Source organism: Sus scrofa, chromosome X (assembly GCF_000003025.6).
Source record: "Sus scrofa isolate TJ Tabasco breed Duroc chromosome X, Sscrofa11.1, whole genome shotgun sequence".
Classification (NCBI taxonomy): Eukaryota; Metazoa; Chordata; class Mammalia; order Artiodactyla; family Suidae; genus Sus; species Sus scrofa.
In genome coordinates this window covers 4,025,046-4,047,890 of record NC_010461.5, presented here as the reverse complement: position 1 = coordinate 4,047,890, position 22,845 = coordinate 4,025,046, and the positions used below count along the sequence as shown (strand labels likewise).

The 22,845-nt window shown below is 46.4% G+C and overlaps 1 protein-coding gene across 1 annotated transcript in view; it reads right to left on the bottom strand.

The window, feature by feature from the left end:
• STS (steroid sulfatase) overlaps positions 1-22,845 on the bottom strand; it is a 150,874-nt gene that overhangs the window by 29,010 nt on the left and 99,019 nt on the right. Inside the window, 1 exon segment of the mRNA XM_021080518.1 lies at positions 13,699-13,836. Coding sequence (XP_020936177.1) covers positions 13,699-13,836 — 138 coding nt within the window.

Sequence of the window (22,845 nt, the reverse complement as noted above, 5' to 3'; positions counted from 1 at the left end):
TGCCTCCTTCCTGGGAACACTGACCCTAAATCCAAAGACTATGAGTTGGTGTGCGAAGGAGAAATGGGATTAGCAGAGTAGGATGTGAGGTGGCAGGTGCGATGCAAGAAAAAGAGGCTGAAGGAGTCTGGATCCTTTCTTTCTGTAAATGGACGGGCAGACAAAAGAGCAGGGGCTAAATTTAAAAGCCGGGTGAGGAGTTGTCCAATGCCTGCTTTTCTCATCCCGGTGGCATGAGGCTGTGACAGGACGTCACTGAGGGAGGGTGGCTGAGTTAATCTCTCCAGGCAGGCACAGAGAACATTCTTCTATCGTTCACCCCCAAGACTCTTGTCCGGAACAGCTGTCTCCAAACCAGGCTTCTATTTTTGTCCTTTCGAAGGCTGCCACCCAGCAGGTCAAATGCGTCTGAATCGCCAACACCAGACACACATCATTCTTTTGCTGGATCTGGGCACAGAGTCTCACGAAAGATCCTATTCATCGTCTTTTCTCCTCTTGGGTGTCTCTCCACCTGCAGGACCCTGATGCCCTGGATTGATGGGAGCCCCACGGACCCACATTGACAAATGTAATTCACGCTAGATGCTTTCTCGCCCAAGATGCTGTGGTTCATACTCTCGCTGGTGCATTCATTTCAGGGACTAAAACCCACCCGCTACAGAGGGGACAAGGGACAAAACTGGTCCCATGGCAAAAAGAAAGAACAACCATCTGTCTAGTTAACACTGTTTGAAACATTAAGGGTGACTAAGAAGCAAGACCTCAAATGGCTAAATAATGTGAGCCAGGGGCTGACCCACCTTCTCTCTGAAGAGCCAGCTAGGAACTATCTTGGGTTGTGTGGGTGATTTGATCAGCTCCCGAGCAGCTCAGAAGCAGTGGGGCCAGACACCAGCCAACTAACACGGCTGGGTCTCCGTACCACTTTATCTATAACATCAGGCGTCGGGTTGCATTTGGCCCAAATGCCACAGACTGCTGAGTCCTTCCCTAAGTTACTGAAATTTGGGGATGAAGGTGGGTGGACATACCCTGACCTGACTCCCCAAGATCCACTCCTTCAGAGTCAGGGGAGAAATGTCACCTCAACCTCCAGTGATGATTTATCTTTCACTTAATTGGAGTCCTATGTCTCTTCTGCAAGAATGAAACACTAAAGAATCTATCCTGGCCTGAAATGTAAAGTAACCACATCTCCAGTATCAGCCCTGAGTTGAGCTGAGTCTCACCTAGATGCCCCATACAACATCTCGTTGTAGCCTGCCTTCTATAAAGCTTTGTTGCTTTTGTAATTTGCTCTGCTAGGATTTTGCCCCAACCCACCCCCCAGTCATTTTTATAATCCCCTGAAAGCCTGGATGGCATGCCTCTCCTGTGTAATCAAGCCTTCTACAACTGCCACTGCACATTATGTTTTCCTACTCTCCATTCCCCAGGCATTTTTCAAGGCTCTTGTATATGGGATGTCTGACAATCAATTTGATGCAGGTCTCACCATCCCATTGGGATCAAGAGTACTTGAAAAGAGACTCTATAACCTAAATATCTGTCAACAGAAAAATGGATTAAGAAGATGTGGTACATATACACAATGGAATACTATGCAGTCATAAAAAAGAACAAAATAATACCATTTGTAGCAACATGGATGGACCCAGTAGATTCTACATTCTATTTCTATGTAGAATCTAAGATATGGTACAAATGAACCTATCTACAAAATAGAAACAGACTCACCAACATGGAGAACAGACTTGGGGTTGCCAAGGAGAAGTGGGGAAAGGGAGTGGGACAGATGCAAACTGTGACGTTTGGGATGGATAAGCCATGAGGTCCTGCTGTATAGCACAGGGAACTATACCCAATCACTTGTGACAGAACATGAGAGAAGATAATGTAAGAAATGGAACGTATTTACGTATATGACTGGGTCACTTTGCTGTACAGCAGAAATTGACCCAACATTATAAAACAACTGTATCCACAAAATTTTTAAAAAAATAATCTGATTAAAATTTTTTTAAAAAAAGAAAAGATACTCTAATTCACTATTGGATCAACTGTGGTCCATGGCATAACTCCTTCCACCCAGAGAACGTCCAATACATGCATGGAAAGGATGAAGTCATAGAGGAACTGATGGAAAGTATTGCTGGCGTAAAGACAACCCTACAGATGAGTGTGATTATATATAATGGGTATTTCCAACCTCTTTCAGTCCCTTGCGTTTCCCCAACCTGCTCCATTCCAAAAGTTCTTTTCCCCAGAGTCTTACCCAATAAGCTCATGTTCTTCTTCTTACCTTCCATTTGTCCATGAAAATAAGTTGAGCATGAAATAGTTCAACTCCCTGCCCTCCCAGAGGTCAGTTTATCCAGTGCCATCTCATCACCTCCATGTCCCTTCCAGGCAACCTTAGCCTCCCTCGCCCACAGAGCATGTCTCTTCTACCTGAAGTGAGTCATGCAAACACCCCATTGTCCAGCCTCCAACCTCTGCCTTCTGGTATGACTTCCCCAACCACGGGCCCAAACTTGGCAAAAGTTAACCCTGTGGCATCATGGTCACATGTTTCGTCCAAAAAAAAAAAAAAAAAAGGGAAGGAAGGGAGGGACGGAGGGAAAAAAGAAATGCAATGAAATCAACTCATCTAAAACCAAGATCAAAAAATAAAATAAAATAAAATAAAACCATGACCATCTAGCAGTTCAATTTTCTACTTAGGTAGACAGTCTCAATTGTTCCAAAAGGCAATCTAATTTTCCGGATGTTTGCTAAGTTTATCCTGTGTAGTTCCACCTCTAGTTCATGTAATACACCCTTTCCATCATATTCTTGCCAAAACTCCGGATCCCATAGCACCCATGACACGTGTTCACACCTCCCCAGTATGATGCCAGCCCTCAGTGAAAATACCCATCTGTTCCCCGTAAACCTAGGTCTCAGCTTTGTGCATCTGAGAAAAGGGACCAAATAGAGCCCTTTCCTGCTACTGGAAGCCAGTGTTCCCCACGTTCAGCAGGAATATCAACCGCCTCTTCCAGAGTCCTATGTGTCACTTCTCTTGTCCCCTCAACCTCTCTCCTTCAGGAGAAACTGCTTCCTTTTACAGGGAGGAAACAGAAGGCTTCATTTGGGGTCACCATCAGCTTCCAGCCTCTATACAGCCCCATCCACTAGCACCTGCTCTCGTGTTACCCCAGAGTAGAGACAGTCTCTCCTCCTGGCAAAGATCAACCCTCCTTCCACACGTGGGCTCTCATGTCCCACGACCTTCTCAGAAATCTGAAACTCTTAGTCATCTTTTGCATCTTTACTCTCGCTCTATTCAAGGTGACTCGGGAGAATGAAATACACTTCAAACGTCCCCAGGACAACCCCTCCCCCCGTCACAGCCTGTCTCCTTGCAGACACATTTCTGAAAAGAATCTGAGAAACCACTTCCCCCTGCCTCCAGCCTCTTCCATCCATCTGGCTTCTGCCTCTCATGCTCCATGGAAAAAACACATATTAGCATCACGTGTGTAGCATACGCAATGGACCCTTGGTGACCACAGTCTTACTTGACTGTTCATCAGCATCTACTGCTGAGAACCATGCTCTGCCTGGGATCTTCTCTCCTTCTTTGTCTTCCTTTTATTTCCCCAGTCGCTTTCTCCCTATCTCTTCTGTTGCATCATCACTTCTCATCCCACCTTTTACATCCAGCTTGGTCCCCGACTCGATTCTCTCTTGCACCAAGATGATCTCACCCATCTTCTCATGTGCCCACCAAATACAGGTCTCTGCCCAGGATCCTAATTCCTTCGGGGAACCTTTACCTACCCCATCATGCCTGCCAAAAATATAACAGCTCCTGGCCTCCTTTCCCTCAAACCCAATCTCCAATACCAGTGGATTTACCAACACAGCTGTGCTCTTCCATGGTCCTCTTAATTGAGTTAAACTTTGTACCCTTCAGACTCAAGCTCAAGTGTTTTTTCAGTTATGCATTCACTCACAAAGTATTTCTTTTTTTTTTTTTTTTTTTTTGTCGTTTTGCCATTTCTTGGGCCGCTCCTGCGGCATATGGAGGTTCCCAGGCTAGGGGTCCAATCGGAGCTGTAGCCACCGGCCTATGCCAGAGCCACAGCAACGTGAGATCCAAGCCGCGTCTGCAACCTACACCACAGCTCACAGCAACGCCGGATCATTAACCCACTGAGCAAGGGCAGGGACCGAACCCGCAACCTCATGGTTCCTAGTCGGATTCGTTAACCACTGCACCACGACGGGAACTCCACAAAGTATTTCTTAATAACAGATCAGGCCGTGTTTTATGTTCTGGGGATACAGGTATCAGATTTACATCTGCCATCACACTTGCCTCACTCTGGTGGTTTCCTTACACTCATAGACGGAACTTGGAAGACACTCTGCAATACTGGCTTTTTCATCATCACTACAAACCCCTCTGTCTGTCTGTCTGTCTGTCTGTCTGTCTGTCTTTCTTTCTTTCTTTCTTTTTTGCATTTTAGGGACCTAGCCCTTCACTGGCTGTTTTTTTTTTTTTGTTTTTGGGGGGATTTTTTTTTCCTTTTTAGGGCTGCACCCCTGGGCATATGGAAATTCCCAGGGTAGGGGTCAAATGGGAGCTGTAGCTGCTGGCTACACCACAGTTCACAGCAATGCCCGATCCTTAGCCTACTGAACAAGGCCAGGCAAGGATGGAACGTGTGTCCTCATGGGTCCTAGTCAGGTTCGTTAACTGCTGCACCACAGCGGGAACATCCCTGTACTATGTTTCTATAGTAACAAACTTACTGTTCCAATTCTAAGGCTGATACATAGTTATTTCTCAGTTCATCCTTAGCCTCACTTCTCATTCCTTATACTGGATGTGGGGGTTATTACTGACCTTTGATTTTAACTGTTACCCACATGATAGATAGATAGATAGATAGATAGATAGATAGATAGATAGATAGATAGATAGATAGACAGACAGACAGACAGACACATCTATCTATCCATCCAACCATCCATCCATCCATCTTCTCTATCTATCTATCTTCCTTCCTTTTGGCCACACCCGGACAGCATGCAGAAGTTCCTGGGACCAGGATGGAACCCATGCCACAGCAGTAACCAGAACCACAGCAGTGACAGTGCCAGATCCTTAACCTGCAGAGCCACCAAGGAACTCATCTATCTTCTCTATCTTTATCTATCTAACCTATCCATCCATCCATCATATATATTTTGCCATTGATCAATTGATCTATCTATTCACCCATCCATCATATATATTCATTCTATCTATCTATCTATCTATCTATCTATCTATCTATCTATCTATCTATCTATCCATCCACCCATCCATCCATCCATCCATCCACTGAAACACCCATCCATCCCTTGTTCTCTCTCCCTCTCTCTTGCTCTCTCTGAATGCATTCTATTGGTCATATGACCATGGCTGGAGGATACCTCATCAGCCATATCCCTCAACCTCCCTTGTTTGCCTGTTCATCCCCAGCACCACTGAGCTGCTGTTTGCTCCCTAAAAGCATCTCCCTCCTGCCTGGAATGAAAGTCCCACCTTCCCTCTCCCAGCAAACACTTCCCAACATCAGTCTGCAAAGGATCCATCTCTCCTGAGACATCCTCTGAGTTCCCAGGGTGAGTCAATGACCTCTAATCGCCCCTTCTCAGAGCTTCCTTAGAGTTTGTTTTCCTAAAACTACCTCCTTAGCTCTCCATCTCAACAAGAGAATAGGAGCTTCTAGAGGTCAGGGACCCTGCTTCTAGAAGTCATTACACCCCAGAAGCTACCCCTGCTCCTGGTGTGTGTACTCAAGTGGCTCACAGTATGTCTGGTTAAACTAAATGAGCAAAGTGCTAAGTGAGGCTAACACATGAACTTTTTTCAAAGGTGCACAGCCTGGGGGATGCCTCCTGACACCTAAGGACTGAGACGAGCCAGACCGGCCAGCGCTGCCCACTCTTGGGAAGCTGATGAAAACGTTTGCTGAAAGCCAAAGAATGAACCTGAATATAATAACGATACCACCTACGAAACTACCAGTGTCTCTTCCTGTTATGTGCGTTCCAGTGAAAGTCTCCATGGCTCTGAAAGCTGTGTGATGCAAGAACGGAAGAGACACCACTCAGTGACTCTAAGAAGCGACTCCTAAATGAGGTGGACTTCAGCCAACCAGTTGCTTCTGGGGCCTGCCCTTTGGGGAGAAATGCCAGGAGCTGCAGTGCCTTTGGTGCACGCATCCGGGAATTTGAAAAGCATTTTTCTGGGCATAGAGAAAGTCTCCTTTCTGGAACAGTCAGGAAATTGTGATTTTTTTCAGCCCCCGCCTCTTGTTGACAAATGCTTCTGAAGACACCATCTGTAGAGTTACCTTATCCATCCCACTGACACTTACCACCTGCTGTGAGGCAGGGTGAAAGGGAGATGTTGTGGAGGGAGCCTCCCACTGGGTGGCCTTGACTCAGAGAGGAGTGAACGTGAAGCCTGAGCCAGGAGACTCTCGGAAATTTTCTACTATAAGAAAGAGACTGAAACCTCTACACTCTACTCGGAGAACATCTTAGGGATGCTATTCTGGTCTCCGCTAAGGGAAAGTCTTTTAGGGAAAGGAAAAAACATTTGGGGAGAGGGCGTTCCTGTTGTGGCAGAGGAAAAGAATCCAACTAGTATCCATGACAATCCCTGGCCTCATTCAGTGGGTTGGGGAGCTGGTGTTGCCGTGAGCTGCAGTGTAGGTGGCAGATGTGGCTCAGACCCCGCACTGCTGTGGCTGTGGTGTAGGCCTGCAGTTGCTGCTCCGATTCGACCCCTAGCGTGGGAACATCCATATGTTGCAGGTGAGGCTGTAAAAAGCAAAAAAAAAAAAAAAAAAAAAAACCAAAACCAAAAAAAAACCCGGGAGTTCCCGTCGTGGCGCAGTGGTTAATGAATCCGACTAGGAACCATGAGGTTGCGGGTTCGGTCCCTGCCCTTGCTCAGTGGGTTAACAATCTGGCGTTGCCATGAGCGGTGGTGTAGGTTGCAGATGAGGCTCGGATCCAGCGTTGCTGTGGCTCTGGCGTAGGCTGGTGGCTGCAGCTCCGATTCGACCCCTAGCCTGGGAACCTCCATATGCCGTGGGAGCGGCCGAAGAAATAGCAAAAAGACAAAAACAAAAAACCAAAAAAACCCAAAACCAATTCAGGTAGAGTCTTGGAAGCAGAAGGAAGAGCAATCTGGGGAGTGAGGGCTCATTCTTCCCTCAGCGGCTATTTACTGAACACCTGTGACGGGGGTATTTTGGACACAAGGATAGATTAGACTATGGAATTATGCAGCCTGGATTCCTGTCCCCATGACACTTACAGGGGAGACAGTTAAATCAATAAAAAGGCAGCCCATCAGATGTGCAGGGGACAAAATCGAGGTGGGGTGATGCATGCCTGGGATTGGGGGGGGTGGGCTTGGAGGGGGGACCAGAACTTTTGAGCTGATGGTGCAGAGAGAGCTGATGGAAGCTCCGTGTGACGGAAGGATGGGCTCTATGCAAAGATCAGCGGATGCGCTTTCCAACACTGCCAACGGACACACCCCAGAGTGCCAACAAGATTAAGGAGCTGGGGGACCAGAGAGAAAAATGAGGCAGAGAGGAGGAGAACGAAGCAGGAAGGAGAGGACGGAAGGACTGTGTACAGCCAAGACAGACTTCACATCCTCTTCTCGGCACACAGCAATATGTCAGGATTCGAAGAAAGGAACAGGGAGTGCCCGTTATGGCTCACTGGGTTAAGGACCCAATGAGCATCCATGACGATGCAGGTTCAATCCTTGACCTTGCTCAGTGGATTAAGGATCCTGTGTTGCCATAAGCTGTGGTATAGGTCACAGATCCAGCTTGGATCAGGTGTTCCCATGGCTGTGGTGTAGACCGGCAGCTGCAGCTCCCATTGGACCCCTAGGCTGGGAACTTCCATAGGCTGCAGGTGCAGAGGAAGGAAGGAAGGAAGGAGGGAGGGAGGGAAGGAAGGAAGAAAGAAGAAGAAGAAAGAAAGAGAAAGAGAGAGAGAGAGAGAGAGAGAAAGAAAGAAAGAAAGAAAGAAAGAAAGAAAGAAAGAAAGAAAGAAAGAAAGAAAGAAAGAAGAAAGAAAGAAAGACAGGCAAAGAAAGAAAGGAAGGAAGGAAGGAAAGAGAGAGAGAGAGAGAAAGAAAGAAAGAATGAAAAAGAAAGAAAGAGAAAGAAAGAAAGAAAGAAAGAAAGAAAGAAAGAAAGAAAGAAAGAAAAAGAAAAGAAAGAAAGAAAAGAAAAGAGAAAGAAAGACAAAGAAAGAAAGGAAGGAAGGAAGGAAGGTAGGTCACGTGAAGATGGAGGCAGAGATGGGAATGTTACATCCCAAATCCAGGTAGTTCTAGCAACCACCAGCAGCCGGGGGACATCAGCAAGGACCCTCCCCCCTGGAACCCCCAGAAGGAGCAAAGCCCTGATAACCCCTTGATTTCAGACTTCTGGTCTCCAGAACAGAGAGAAAGAATCCCTGCTGGTTTCTTTTACCCTCTGAGCTGGGAGGACCTTGTCGGCAGCCTCAGAAACTGAGTGTGTGCAGCAATGTATGTGTATGTTTCCTAAAGCACATGCAGGGGCCTGGGAGGAGAAGGGACTGGAGGCCACAGAGAAGCAGCAGTGTGAACAGGGAGAAACCCACTGGGGAGGTGAATTTGAGGGGATGGTGGCCAGGAAGAGGCTGTGATGGATGGTCTTTTTAGGGCCACACCTGCAGCACACAGAGGTTCTCAGGGGTCAAACTGGAGCTGCAGCTGCAGGCTTACATCACAGCCACAGCAACGCAGGATCTGAGCCACGTCTGTGACCTATGCCACAGCTCAAGGCAATGCTGGATCCTTAACCCACTGAGTGAGGCCAGGGATCAAACCCACATCTTCATGGATACTAGTTGGATTCATTACTGCTGAGCCACAACGGAACTCCCCGTGAAAGGATTTTCATATCAACAGCTGTAAGGGTCCCAGGCTTATTAATGCAACAGGTATGGGTTTTTTGGTTGTTGTCTATTTATCTTACTCTCAATGAAAACCCCAATGACTCGGTACGAGGACACTGTCAAATTATGTAGAAGCTCTAACAAGGACAAGGATTCCTTAACTCTCAGATGAGCAGATGGATCAGGACTTGGTAACCTAGTGTGTTCAGACTGATTGACACAAGCATTCAGAGCATGTGGACAGTAGAAGGAAATTTACTTGAGAAGCTTCTCAGAAGCCAACGGTTCAGAAACTATCATAGGACCGACATTGCCAAGATTGCGAAGATGCGACCAGTGTTATGTTCAAAACATACAACGGACCCTGTCTCTACCTCCTGCTGGAGCCTTTTCATAAAGGTGAAATGTACTGATACCAAAATCTGAACAGGATAATCATGCTGCAAACAGACTTCCTTAAGAAGAAAATAAGGAAACAAATAACAGGGTCACTGTTCCTTCACCCCCATCATATTAAATTGTTTTTTAAAACACAGATTACAGCAGGACCTAACATTCCTATGATTACAAAGAAACACCTGTTGGCCTGAGTCAATCATAGCTATTCTATCAAGACAGCCCACAGATTTCATTAGGGGAACAGATCTGAATGGGGAATTCAGTGGACTCATGAGCCCAAATCATAGAGACCTTTTTGAGCAGTTCTGATTAAGAGTGGACATCACTACTGTTCAGAAACGGATGCTCTTTTGATCAATGAGCTTCAATGGTGTGATTCCTTGTGTTTGCATAACTCACAGCTTTAGAAAACAAAGTATCTTGACATTGAGGTGTCTTTGGTCATTCCCCCAGCTAGAAGGAAGCCGTGTCTTTTTCGTCTTTTTTTTTTTTTTTTTTTTGAGCTGTACTATAACGCCGCACTGTAACAATGCTTTACCGTGAACTTGATTTCAACTCAATGTGACAAAGCGATAATGCTTTGCAATAGAGCAGCAGCTGAGATATTAATACAGTGTCACAAGCGGATGGTATTTCTAGCACTCAAGCAAAGCATTTGTAACACATCCAATACGCCTCTTAAAAAAGGAAAAATAAGGAGCAGCTACAGACATGTGTTTCGGATCATATGAGAGCCTCGGCTCCCCGACATTATTCAGGCCTTAGACGTTCTGTTTATGCCCTGGCCTCACCATTCACTTATGTCTCTGAAGAGCCAGCTCTCAAAGCCCCCGCCATCTCTTCTTGCTCATCCTGCTTCCTCAGATTCATCAGGTGGCAGTCATCTGATCACCTGTCCCTGAACTGAGGCTCCATCACCGTGTGTGGAACTTTCTTAAACCACATGCTACTCGCAAACCGCTTCTATCACTGCAATTTTTGTGCACATCTCGGCAGTGGCCACCAAGCTACCTTGGAACCCAACAGACATTCATCAGGGAGAGTGAACGGACAGTGGCACTAACTCACGAAATGTGGTCTGTGACTCCACCTTGAGAGAGGCTACTGTCTATGACATAATGTCAATGGCTTTCTCTCAACAGGCTGGAAGCTCAGGGAAATAGGACAGAAGCAGCTAGTCTTAACGTATAGGAATATGAGTCTTCAATTCTCGCTACTCAAAAATAAGACAATTAGAGGTGGGCTGGCAAAAACAGTGGGTTAATCCCGTTCTGAGTCAACACCCCTGCTCATTCATTTTACTCATGCTGAAGACTGGTCTGTCCTGTACTGGTGCGTAACGATGGAAAGCAAAGGAAGCAGGATAAACACCTGGAAGGTATCCATCCAGACCAGCAACCAACAGGAATCCTTCTGTCCTGCATTCCAGGTAACCAAGGTATAAGCAAAGGTCCCTGCCCCCAGGCACTGAGAATTTAAAAGGACTCAGATGGGCACGTCAGGATGGAACAGAAGTATAAGGTCTCACAGGCTACATGCTGCCTCTGGGGTGGATAGAAGACTGCCCTTTCTCCGTCTCTTTGGCTCAGGCTCCGTGGGATGTGGCATTTCCCCACTCCTGGCAGTTTGCACAGAAAGCCATCTGCTTCTCATCCATCTCCAGCTCTCCTGAGGAGGGAGGGTAAGAGGCTGGGAGATGGAGAGGTAGAAGGACAGGAGAGCAGACATGCTCTAACATCTTCCCAGCCTCGCCTCCTTTGGCAACATTTCTTGGGTCCTGCTGGCTTAGTGAGGCTCTCCTTGCTGTATGCACCCCAGCATCTTGCGTCAAGAAATGTTGATGCCCTTATTAAATTTCATGGGTCTCTTTAGACTTCCTGCCATCCCTACCCTACTGAACCACCCACCCACTTACCTGCCCAACCAACCGCTCAATCACTCCATAACCAACCAACCACTCAATCAACCCCCAATCAACCATCCAATCACCCAATCATCCCCCACCCAACCACATAACCACCCACCCAACTACCCATCTATCCAAGCAACCAACCACTCAGCCACTCACCCACCCAACTATTCAACCACACACCCACCTAGCCAACCACTCAACCAACTACCCAACCAACCACCCACCCAATCAACCGCTCAACTACTGACACAAACATTCACCCACCCCACCCACCCAATGATCATACAATCACCCAACCAACCAATCACCAAGCCACCCACCCAACTACTCAACCATCCTCTCAACCAACCACTCAACCAACCACCTACCCACCCACCCCTCAAATAACAACCCAATTTCCCACAAGTCAACCACTCACCTACTCAACCACCCAACCATCCACTCCATCAACTACCCAAAGAACCCCTCAACCAGCTACCCAACCAAACTTGCACCCAATCAACCACCCATCCACCCACCTACCCAACCTGCCCAACATGAGCTCCTTCAGAGCAGAGCAGGCACCCCATTTTGCCTTTGTTTTTGCCTCCAACCCAGTGCCACATACACAGCTCCATCGGTATTTTGTAAACTAATAGATGAAAGCTTTCCACAGATTATCCCTTCATGTTTTTACAGGGAAACCCTCATTTCCTGAGACCCAGGGGATTTGTGAAACATCCACATGAGAGAATCCTAAAAGGGTGAGAAAGCACTTTATCGCTTTAAGGTAGCAAAGTTCGATGGCCATGTGCTTTCCTGTGTCTTAGGCATCTTCCTGCTTTTTAGAGGCAGTGCCCACAGTCTGAGACAGCGTGGTTCACCTCTTTGCAAGATCCCTTCTTCCCATCCTCCCCCGGTACCTCCAACCCACACCCACTGCATGTCCAGGTGGCATTCTAACCCTCAGCCCTCATAGACTCTTTGAGGTACCTCATCTAAGTCTTCATGATGGGCCATGTTGCATTATCATTAGATACGTGTGTCTTGTGTTCACAGAGTGTATGAAGTGCAAGCAACGTGGAGTTAGTAGCTGGGTCTTATCTAATATCCCCAGTGCCGAGTCTGGGCCATCGTGGTGGTGATTGACCTAATGCTGTGTCAGGAATGAAGCATACAGAGTGGGGTGAGGGAGGCAGAGTAATGACCTCCCAAAGATGCCCATCTTCCCAAGCCCAGACACACGTGAATACATTACCTGTCCCTGCGAAAGGGCCTCTGTGGACCGGAAGAAGTTCAGGGTCTAGCGATGGGAAACTCACTCCATGTTATCTGGATGAGACCAGTTATCATCACAAGGGTCCTTACCATTTCATGCCAGAGAATCAGAGCAAGAGAAAGAGATGAAATCATGGAAGCAGAGGTCAGAGAGAGAGAGACAAAGGTTGGAAGACACTGCATGGATGGATGTAAAGATGCAAGAAAGGGCCATGAGCCATGGCATGGGGATAGCCTCCAGAAGCTGGAGAAGGCAAAGAAATGGATTCTCCCTGAGACTGACCCTCTGAAAGATGCAGGGCTGTGATCACCTTCATTTCAGACCACTGAGGCCCATTGCAAAACTCTGACCTCTAGAACTACAAGTGGATGCATTTCTGTTGCTTTAAGTCTGCAAGTTTGTGTTAATTTGTTACAGCAGTGGATAAATACTAATACATGGGGGAGTTTGTGTTTATTTCTTACAGCAGTGGATAAATACTAATAATACATGGGGGAGTTTGTGTTAATTTGTTACAGCAGTGGATAAATACTAATACATGGGTTGGGGGGCAGGGAGAGATGTAAGGAGTCTTGTTTTAAGCAACTACACAATACAAGGCTGCATTTACATTTGGGGTAAAACCACTTCATTCTAGTGTCTTGATATAGACTTGTGATTTTTTTAATTTTTATTTTTTAGGGCCACACCTATGGCATATGGAAGTTCCCAGGCTAGGGGTTGACTTGGAGCTGCAGCTGCCAGCCTATGCCACAGCCAGGGCCACACCAAATCCAAGCTGCATCTGCAACCAATGCCATCGCTTGTGGCACCACTGGATCCTTAACCCAAGGCCAGGGATCAAACCTGCATCCTCACAGAGACGATGTCAGGTGCTTAACCTGCTGAGTCACAGCAGGAACTGGAGAATGGGTGCTTTCAAGAGTTCTATAGGGACTGTACCAGAAACGGCCACGTTGGCCATCTGCATTTTCCATGCCCATGACCCAAAAGAGTCGTGTATGCTTCCATGTGACCAAAGAACAGCATCACAGAGCCACGATGCAGGAGGAGGGGACCAGGGCACTGAGCGGATGGGGAAAGGGGCTGATACCGTGGGCATTCCCCACCTAGACAGATTTCTCACCTTTATAGATTCCGTTACTGCCTCCGTGAACTTCCCCTTTGACAGTCACCTCCTCTACGTGGGCTCCTTGGTCCGAAGAGAAATAGATGAGGGTGTTATTAGCCAGCTTCAACTCATCTAGAACGTCCAGGATCTGCCCTGAAAGGGAGAAGAAACTCCGTGTTCAAACCGTCCAACCTTTACCAAGACAGGGATGTGATTTACCCTCATCGACTTGTCCCTCAGTTTTCGAGGGGGAGGCGGAAATGGTCTCGTATGCTGAGCTCTCTCACACGACCCCAGCGGGGGACGCGGTGGCATCGGGGCTCCGGGCGGAGACCACCAGAAGATTCCGTCGGAATGAAGCATCACCTACAAGCATCATGTGAAGCTCTAGGCATAGCAGGGTAATTCTGTCAAGAGACCTGATAAAGGATGCTAGAAGAATCAGGTTCACAGATCAGGAGCCTCTTGGAGGAAGGTGCTAGAAGAGAGAGGCCAACTTGTTGCAATCATGAGCTAGCCTTGGTCCTGAAGCTAGAAAGAGGTCTACTGTTTTTCCTTATTTATTCCTTTTAAAAATTGCATTGGAGTATAGTAGATTTACAATGTTATATAACGTATTTGGAGTGGATAAGCAATGAGATCCTGTTGTACAGCACAGGGAACTGTATCTAGTCACTTGTGATGGACCACGATGGAGGATAATACGACAAAAAGAACGTGTATATATGTATGTGTATATGTGTGTGTGAGAGACTGGGTCCCTTTGCTGTACAGTAGAAAACTGACAGAACTCTGCAAACCAACTATAATGGAAAAAATAAAAATCATTAAAATAATAAAACAATGTGGTGTCAGTTTCAGGTGCACCGCAAAGGGACTCCGTTGTTCACATACCTAGATCCAGTGTCTTTCAGAGCCTTTTCCTATATAGGTTATTACAGAATATTGGGTGTCTTCCTCACTGACTGGAAAAAATGAAACCATCAATGGTCCTCTTAAAGGAACAAATAAATATCTCTATCAATATTTTATGATGACCTTTTTAATACTCACCCTGGATACCCAAGTCTAAAATGGTCTGTCTGAATGCCAATATTCCTCACACTTTCCTGTTTCTTCTGTACCTGCTTCTCTAAATTTCATATTATGGACTAACAACCCCCCCCCATGACAAACCTTCAACGTAATAATGACGTCCACCTCAACAATGGGAATAGGGTTCCTATGTGTTAAACACTCCCTATGTGCCAAGGACTTGATCCTACCTGTGTAGCTCTTGCTGAACCAAACGAATAAACAGCACTGGCTCCATTGTACAGGTGAGAGCAACAGTGCTTCAAAGAGACACATGACCTGCTCAAGGTCACAGAGTAAGGAAGAGCAAGACGCAGGAAGGAAGACGTACACCTGACTCCAAAACACTCAGCACAGTTAAGCGGATGAACTCAAGGAGAGTCATGGAAAAGTGAAGAAGAAAAGAGACATGAAGGCAATCAGCTGCTGTCTTCTGCAAATTCCTCTAGGAAGACGAGAACTAGGTATGGAAGACGGATTACACCAGATTGAGCGTGACGTCATCAATGGCTCAATGCGCATGAAGGGCATGGAGTGGGTGTTGACTGTGCTTTTCTCTCTGCTTTCATTAATGCCCCCAATTTTCCATCAGGGAGGGGAAAAAACAAACCCCATAGAAGCCAGTTGAAGACGAAGGAAGGGCTGAAACACAGACTCTGATGAGGAAGCGATCATCCGCCCTCAAATCAGAAGAAAAGCATGCTCAGACGAGAGGCACAGACTTTATAATTTCCCCAGAGATACGAACATTCACAGAAGGCTAGTTTAATTTAGTCAGTCAACGCGTGCAGGTACAGTTTGAGGGAGTAAAGGGTCTGCTTCTGTTTTTTCTGTTTTGTTTTGTTTTGTGTTCAGCGTCTGAGGCACATGGAAGTTCCTGGGCCGGGAATGGAACCTCTGCCACAACAGTGACTCGACAACACTGGATCACTAACGTCAAGGCCACTAGGGAACGCCCCTGTTTTTTTTCTTTCCTTTTTACGGTGGCACCTTCAGCACATGGAAGTTCCCAGGCTATGGGCTGAATCAGAGCCCAACTGCTGGCCTACGCCACAGTCACAGCAACACCAGATGTGAGCTGCATCTTCAACCGATGCTGCAACTTGCAGCAACATTGGATCCTTAACCCAGTAAGTGAGCCTAGGGAGTCAAACCCACATCCTCATGGACACTATGTCGGGTGCCTAACTTGCTAAGCCACAATGGGAACTCCTCTGACTCTTTTTTTGATGTTTAACTGCTAAGAGCTTTTAAGCCTGACTTCACACTCTGCCTCATCCACTTGTGCCAATGAGCTCCTAAGAAAGCCTAGGGGCTCCCTCTCCCACTGCCCATGGGAGGTTTAAACTAAGCCAGCTCCTACCTGTAGGGGGACACCCACATCCAAGCCCCAAAACCTTCTCTTCATGAAAACTGCATCCATTCTCAAGCCATCTCCCTCAAGCCATCTTCAGTCCAGCTTAGGAGCTGCCCTGCTGTTCCCAGAAAGCCTCTTTACATCAGGTACCACCCTTTCCCCATCCTCGTGCTTTGGTTGTGGCATCACTGGTCACAGGGGACCCGCATTCTGGGTGGGGTCCTTCTCATCACGCAGGATAACCACAACAATGGGACATCTCCAAGGACACCAGCTGTCCTTTGCAACAGAAATAACAGCCCAGCATGGCTACGTCCTTTCCAACAGTGAAGTCATGTCCACAAGGAGATAGGCCCTCCGCCTTAGGGGTGGACCCTCACCGACTTGGTCCAGCAAAGGGCTAGAAGGCCACAGTCAACCCTTTATGGAGGTGACACAGATGATTCTGGATGCCAAAGCTAGACTCAAGTCACATGTCAACCAACGTGTCTCTGCTATTTGATCACGAAAGCCCCAGGTGAGGGCCGTTCCATCTTAGTGTTTTGACACAGATTATAAACCTTCCTGGAAGCCATGCCAAATACATAAATGTCACACTCAGGATCGAGGAACAAGACGCATGGGGCCACTTTAGCGATGTTTCTCTAAGGATAAATCATCAGCGGGCAGACGTTCATTGCAGTGTCGTGCAGTTGAGCTAAGCAAACCACCTGTGCCCTCCGGCTTGTGGTAATTTGACTCTGGTGCTAATTTAAGGCTTGTCACTTTGGAAATGGTAATTAGTATAATGAGCTGACATAGGAAGAAGCAATAAGGCAAGATAACCCCCACTTATACTTGGAATGAAAAATGCCCCTTTTGGTACATATAACCATTTCTAAGGAAAATAACACAGATTAGACAGGGAAAGGAGGATTGAGGGGGGTTTACTTTCTTGTGTGGTAACTGGTGATTTGCAAAAGAGCGCACAACCATGCCCCTCAATTTCAAATGCAATTCACTTTTCATAGATATCTTAGTTTGAGGAAAATGCTGTGAAGAAATGCCTTTTTAAAAATATGTGGCTTCTTGGAGTTCCCATTGTGGCTCAGCAGACATGAAGACAACTAGGAGCCATGAAGATGTAGGTTCGATCCCTGACCTTGCTCAGTGGGTAAAGGACCTGGTGTTGCCACGAGCTGTGGTGTAGGTCGCAGATGCAGCAAACATCTCAGATTGCTATGGCTGTGGCATGGGCCAGTGGCTGCAGCTCTAATGTGACCCATAGACCGGGAACCTCCATATGTAGCACCTGTGGACCTAAAATAAATAAATATATAGGAAGTTCCCTTTGTGTATCAGTGGTCAATGAACCCAACTAGGATCCATGAGGACGTGGGTTTGAGCCCTGGCCTCGCTCAGTGGGTTAAGCATTCGGCATTGCCATGAGCTGTGGTGTAGGTCACAGACGTGGCTTGGATCTGGTGTTGCTGTGGCTGTGGGGCAGGCTGGCAGCTACAGCTCCAATTAGACCCTAGCCTGGGAACCTCCATAGGCCATGGGAGCAGCCCTAGAAAAGGCAAAATGGCAAAAGACAAAAGGCAAAAAAAAAAAAAAGAAAAAGAAAAGAAAAGAAAAAGAAAAAAAAAAGGATCTGGCATTGCCACGAGCTGTAGTGTAGGTTGCAGATATGGCTTGGATCCTGCGTGCTGTGGCTGTGGTATAGACCTGAAGCTGCAGCTCTGATTCGACTCACTAGGCTGGGAACCTCCATATGCCCTGGGTGCGGCCATAAAAAGAAAAACAAAGAAAGAAAGAAATAAGTCTACAAATAACAAATAATCTATGTTGCTTCCCTGATAACTTCAGGTATGGGCACAATGCCTTGTATACGAATATTAATTAATTAATTAATTGTGCTTTTCAGGGCCACACCCACAGCATGTGGAAGTTCCTGGTCTAGGGGTCCAACTGGAGCTACAGTTGCCAGCCTACACCACAGCTGCAGCAACGCCAGACCTGAGCTGTGTCTGTGACCCACACTGCAGCTCATGGCAACACTGGATCCTTAACCCACTGAGCAAGGCCAGGGATCAAACCTGCCTCCTCAGGGATCCCAGTTAGATTTGTTTCTGCTAAACCATGATGGCAACTCCAAAAACACTCTACTATTTTTTTTTTTATTTCCCCAATACATTATTTCTTTTCTACTGTATAGCATGGTGACCCAGTCACACGTACAGGTATACATTCTTTTTTCTCACATTATCATGCTCCATCACAAGTGACTAGACATAGTTCCCAGTGCTATGCAGCATCCCTGATTATTAGAGAAATGCAAATCAAAACTACTATGAGGTACCACCTCACAGCCATCAGAATGACCATCATGAATAAGTCTACAAATAACAAATGCTGGAGAGGATGTGGAGAAAAGGGAACCCCCCTACACTGTTGGGGGGAATGTAAGCTGGTACAACCACTATGGAGATCAGTATGGAGGTACCTTAGAAAACTATACATAGATCTACCATATGACCCAGCAATCCCACTCTTGGACATATATCTGGACAAAACTTTCCTTGAAAGAGATACATGCAGTCTACTAATGTTTAAAGAATGCCCTTCAAAGGCATGGTCGGCTCCTATACCTCCTCACCCAAGCATCCAACACTTGTTCACGAAACACATACTGTACAAGAGCCGCAGACTGGGACGCCCACGGGGCCAGGGATGGCAATTGTTCCCAAAGCCCCCTGGTTCCTGTTGCCTCTGCTCAAGCTAATGACATCCCTGAGTCACAGCCACTGTCCCTCCCCCCGCCCCACCCCAGGCCATTTTCATCCCCAGATCAGCCTGCAGCTGCACATAAACACAGATTCCTTTCGCTACAATGTACACTGCACCTTTCTCTACCTTCAAACTCCTCCCTAGATAGTCCCTCCAAATCCCAGTATCTCAAACGCCCACAGTGAGACATCTTCTCTGCCCCTGTCAATTTTTCCCATTCCTATAGGGCGGTGACTTGATCATTTTCATCAAAGGCGCCCCATACCTCTGGGCTGGGATGCATACAAGATCTCTAGCAGGTCCACAGGGTGGAGCATTTGGCTAAATTGGAGGAGAAAGTGTCAGATTTCTGATTTCCTTTTAGCTCTTTTTTTTTTTTTTTTGGTCTTTTGAGGGCTGCACCTGCAGCATATGGAGGTTCCCAGGCTAGGGGTTAAATCAGAGCCGTAGCCACTAGCCCACCCCACAGCCACAGCAACACCAGATCCAAGCCGCGTCTGTGACCTACACCACAGCTCACGGCAACGCCGAATGCTTAACCCATTGATGTAGGCTAGGGATTGAACCTGCATCCTCACGGATACTAGTCAAATTCATTTCCACTGAGCCACGACAGGAATTCCACCTTTTAGCCCTTTTTCACCTGAAAGAAGCACTCCTATATCTCATACAATTTGGGTCTTATGGCAGAATCTCATTTGGAAAGCCCAGAGCCCATTAAATTTTTCATAAGGATGTTTCTATAAAGGTCTAACCTATTTCTCTCCTAAAAACTCTGGACGGAAATCTCCCACAGGAACAAACACTGCCATGTTATGTTTGATTTCAGACCCACACACCGCAAGTCAGAGGTCCACAAATATTATCTTTCAGGAAGCTTCTCACGGTATAATGACACCAATTTATATCAGATGATAGTTTTGAAATACCGGTGGTGGGCTGCAGGATAGCTTATAAATGAAATGTTTTATTTCCAAAGCTATCTCACATTGTTCCCGGAATGAAACAAATACAGCAAACAAGCCATTTCAAGAGCACTTTGTTATTTAACCGGAGACAAAAGTGCGTGTATTGGAAAAAAAAATGAGAACTTGCTGACCAGGGTTCCATCATCCTAGAGGGAAAAAAAAATGTGGAGATGTGAAAATTCAGGCCCTTCCTCCTTAAGGTGTGACTGGAGCTTGCTGAGGAAGCCTGGGTTCTGCAGCATTCATGCTTCTCCATTGATTCGGAGCACAAGCAAGCGTCAGGCCACTGTTTGGTCAGGGTGGTGGCTTCTGGGTCCTGCTAGATGCCAACCTGGTTTGGGTCCTGGGTCCCCATTTTGCTCAGTAGGGTTCTTTGCCTCTAAGACACAGATGATCACATATAACAAGGGAGGGTTGCCAGAACAGATAACAGAGAATTGCATCCAAACCCTTAGCCCAGGACTGTGAGAGCTCAATGCAGCCTAGCTCCTACAATGGAGTTAAAAAATCTGAGTGGAAAAATTAGCCTGCCTAAAATCAAAACTAGCATGAGGTACCACCTCACAGCAGCCAGAATGGCTGTCATCAAAAAGTCTACAAATAACAGGAGTTCCAGTCATGGCTCAGCAGTTAACGAACCCGACTAGCATCCATAAGGACATGGGTTCGGGGGAGTTCCCGTCGTGGTGCAGTGGTTAACGAATCCGACTAGGAACCATGAGGTTGCGGGTTCGGTCCCTGCCCTTGCTCAGTGGGTTAAGGATCCGGCGTTGCCGTGAGCTGTGGTGTAGGTTGCAGACGCGGCTCGGATCCCGCGTTGCTGTGGCTCTGGCGTAGGCCGGTGGCTACAGCTCCGATTGGACCCCTAGCCTGGGAACCTCCATATGCCGCGGGAGCGGCCCAAGAAATAGCAACAAAAAAAAAAAAAAAAAAAAAAGACAAAAAAAAAAAAAAAGGACATGGGTTCGATCCCTTGCCTGGCTCAATGGGTTAAGGATCCGGTGTTGCTGTGAGCTGTGGTGTAGGTTGCAGATGTGGCTCAGATCCAGCACTGCTGTGGCTGTGGCACAGGCTGGCAGCTTCAGCTCTGATTGGACTCCTGGCCTGGGAACCTCCACATGCCATGGAAGAGGCCCTAAAAAAAAAAAAAAAAAAAGTCTACAAATAACAAACGCTGAAGAGGGTTTGGAGAAAACAGAACCCAGCTTCATCGTTGTAGGAATGTAAGCTGGTGCAGCCACTAAGGAGAAGAGTATGGAGGTTCCTTAAAAAACTAAAAATAGAACTACCATATAATCTGGCAATCCCACTCCTGAGTATGTATCTGGAAGAAATTCTAATTTGAAAAGATCCATGCACCCCTATGTTCATAGCAGCACTATTCACAATAGCTAAGATATGGAAGCTACCTAAATGTCCATTGTCACAGGAATGGATAAATAAGATGTGGTACCTATACACAGTGCAATACTACTCAGCCATAAAAAGAACAAAATCATGCCATTTTTAACATCATGGATGCAACTAGAGAGTCTCATACTAGTGAAGTAAGCCAGACAAAGACAAATATGTGCTATCACTTACATGTGAAATACAACGAAATGATACAAATGAACTTATTTACAAAACAGAAACAGACCCAGAGGCATAGAGAGCAAATTTATGGTTACCGAAGGGGAAAGGGGGAAGAGATAAATTAGGTGTTTGGGATTAAGAGACACAGATTATTACATATACAATAGATAGGGAATTCCCTGGTGCCCTAGTCATTGAGGATTTGGCATCATCACTGCCATGGCACAGGTTCAATTCCTGGCCCAGGAACTTCTGCGTGCATGGATGCATCCAAAGAAAAAAGATAACAAACAAGGGCCTACTGTAGAGCACAGGGAACCATACTCAGTATCTCATGATAATCTATAATGGAAAACAATCAGAATACATATATACTGAATCACTATGCTGTATGCCTGAAATATTATAAATCAATGATACTTCAATAAAAACCTTTTAAGAAATAGCAGCATGCCTAATGTAAGCCTTGCTATTTCAGCAGTTTGGCTCTTTTCTTTTACCAGGTAGGTCAACTCAGACACACTGTGGAAGCAAAATGCATCACCATTTACCCTTTCAGAACCATCAAGCTCCTTAAGGAAAAGTCTTTTGAAGCAGCCCCCTGCCATGAATAATTAAGGAAGAATTTCCACCTGCTCAGTGTAATTCCAGGGAACCCAGGAAACCCTAAGAAATTTCCCTAACACTGTCTCAGTCAATCCTTCTTGCAATCAACAGCTGAACAGTGGAGCTATAATACTCCCTTGGAAGCCAGGATTTAAAGATAAATGGGAGGGTCTTATTGTGGTGACCACTCTCCATGGGGCATGTTCTCCTGTTTGAGGTACTGAGTGGGATAGAGAAATTCTGCTGTCATTGGCCCCAGAAAGCAATCCTTTATTAGCTTATGTGGGATTTAGAAACACAAACCACATACCACACATTAGGAAATATCCTTCAATATCCACAAAGATTTAGGTCTCTGGTTGGAAGCCATGTCCCTGAACAAAAGTAAACTTGACCTTATACTTCTTCCCCAAATGAAGGGTCCAGATTTCCAAAATGCCAGTCCTGATCTTCTCCATTACATGGAGCTCAAGGGATACCACACATGGTTTATATGAAGATTATGAGTTACCTACAGCATAAAACCAAGTTCAGAAGTTTATACACAATGGGAAAAAAATAGTATATGACCAACAATAAATGTCCCAAGATTGGGTTATTTACCTGCATTCCATAAGCTGGTCAAGACACAGAAATGATATGCTGGCTTTTGGGGAAAGGGGTGTCAGGGAGGGTCAGGGGTGTTTGTTATATCTTTTCTTTTCTTTTTTATGGCCACACCCATGGCATATGGAAGTTCCCAGGCTAGGGGTTGAATCGGACTGCAGCTGCCAGCCTACACCACAGCTCACAGCAACGCCAGATCCTTAACCC